This window comes from Monoraphidium neglectum, assembly GCF_000611645.1.
Source record: "Monoraphidium neglectum strain SAG 48.87 unplaced genomic scaffold scaffold04697, whole genome shotgun sequence".
Lineage (NCBI taxonomy): Eukaryota > Viridiplantae > Chlorophyta > Chlorophyceae > Sphaeropleales > Selenastraceae > Monoraphidium > Monoraphidium neglectum.
Genome location: NW_014008932.1, coordinates 1 through 863, shown reverse-complemented (window position 1 = coordinate 863; position 863 = coordinate 1). Strand labels below are relative to the sequence as shown.

The 863-nt window shown below is 72.2% G+C and overlaps 1 protein-coding gene across 1 annotated transcript in view; it reads right to left on the bottom strand.

The window, feature by feature from the left end:
* Positions 1 to 510, bottom strand: part of MNEG_14702 (hypothetical protein) — a gene marked incomplete at both ends in the record, with an annotated part of 4038 nt that extends 3528 nt beyond the window's left edge. The window contains 2 exons of the mRNA XM_014036826.1: positions 40 to 296; positions 505 to 510. Coding sequence (XP_013892280.1) covers positions 40 to 296; positions 505 to 510 — 263 coding nt within the window. The remainder of the gene's footprint in view (positions 1 to 39; positions 297 to 504) is intronic.
* Positions 511 to 863: the final 353 nt, after the last annotated feature.

The window sequence follows — 863 nt, the reverse complement described above, 5'->3', positions numbered from 1 at the left end:
ACAACCGCCTCCGCCAGGCGGGCTATGAGGTCCTCAGACGACCCCTGGGCGGACAGGCCGCGCTCCTTCAGGGCCCCGACCAGCTGGCTGTGAGGGAAGCTGGAGAGCTCGCGCCGCAGCTCCCGCACCACGTCCTCACGCAGGACCGGCTCGTCGGCCGCGCCCTGCTGCTGCTGCTGCTGCTGCTGCTGCTCCTGCTGCTGAGAGTACCTCTGCTCTTCCTCCTCCTCCTCGAGCTGGGCCTGCTGCGTCACGCGGCGGGCGCGGGGCTTGGGGGCGGGGATGGCGCCCTCCGGCTGCACGAGGGCGTGGTCGGGGTTGGGTTGCGCGGGGGATGGGGGGAAGGGACTGTCGGGGCAGGGCACAGATCCGAGTCCCGACAGTCCGTCCACGCCGCGGCCGCAAGCACGTCTTGCAAGGCGCGCCCCTGCATTCCCCGCTGCTCGCCCCTAGTCATGCGCAGCTCCCCCCTCCCAAACACGGGCACCACGCGCGTGCGTCCACACGCATTGAGCCGATCGAGATAAGATGTTTGCCCGCCGCCAAGGGGGGCAGTTTGGTCGCGATCCGGCTGTATGCGACGCACCAACTGGGTGATGCCCTCTGCCGCATAGCTGGCGAGCAGGGCCTCCACCACCTCGGTCTTGGTGACTTTCTTGCTGAACGCGGCCTGCACGCCGCGCTGCTGCGCCAGCTTCTTGAGCCACTGGTAGTCGGCGGCCAGCAGCTGCTGCTCCAGCTCGCCGGGCCCCTGCGGCTGGTCGGCCGCGCCGCGGGCCCGCGCGGCGGAAACGACGAGCGGGGCGGCGCGGCGGCCGGAGAGGGGTCGGGGCAGGCAGGGGCGCGGCGGGGCGAGCCTGGGG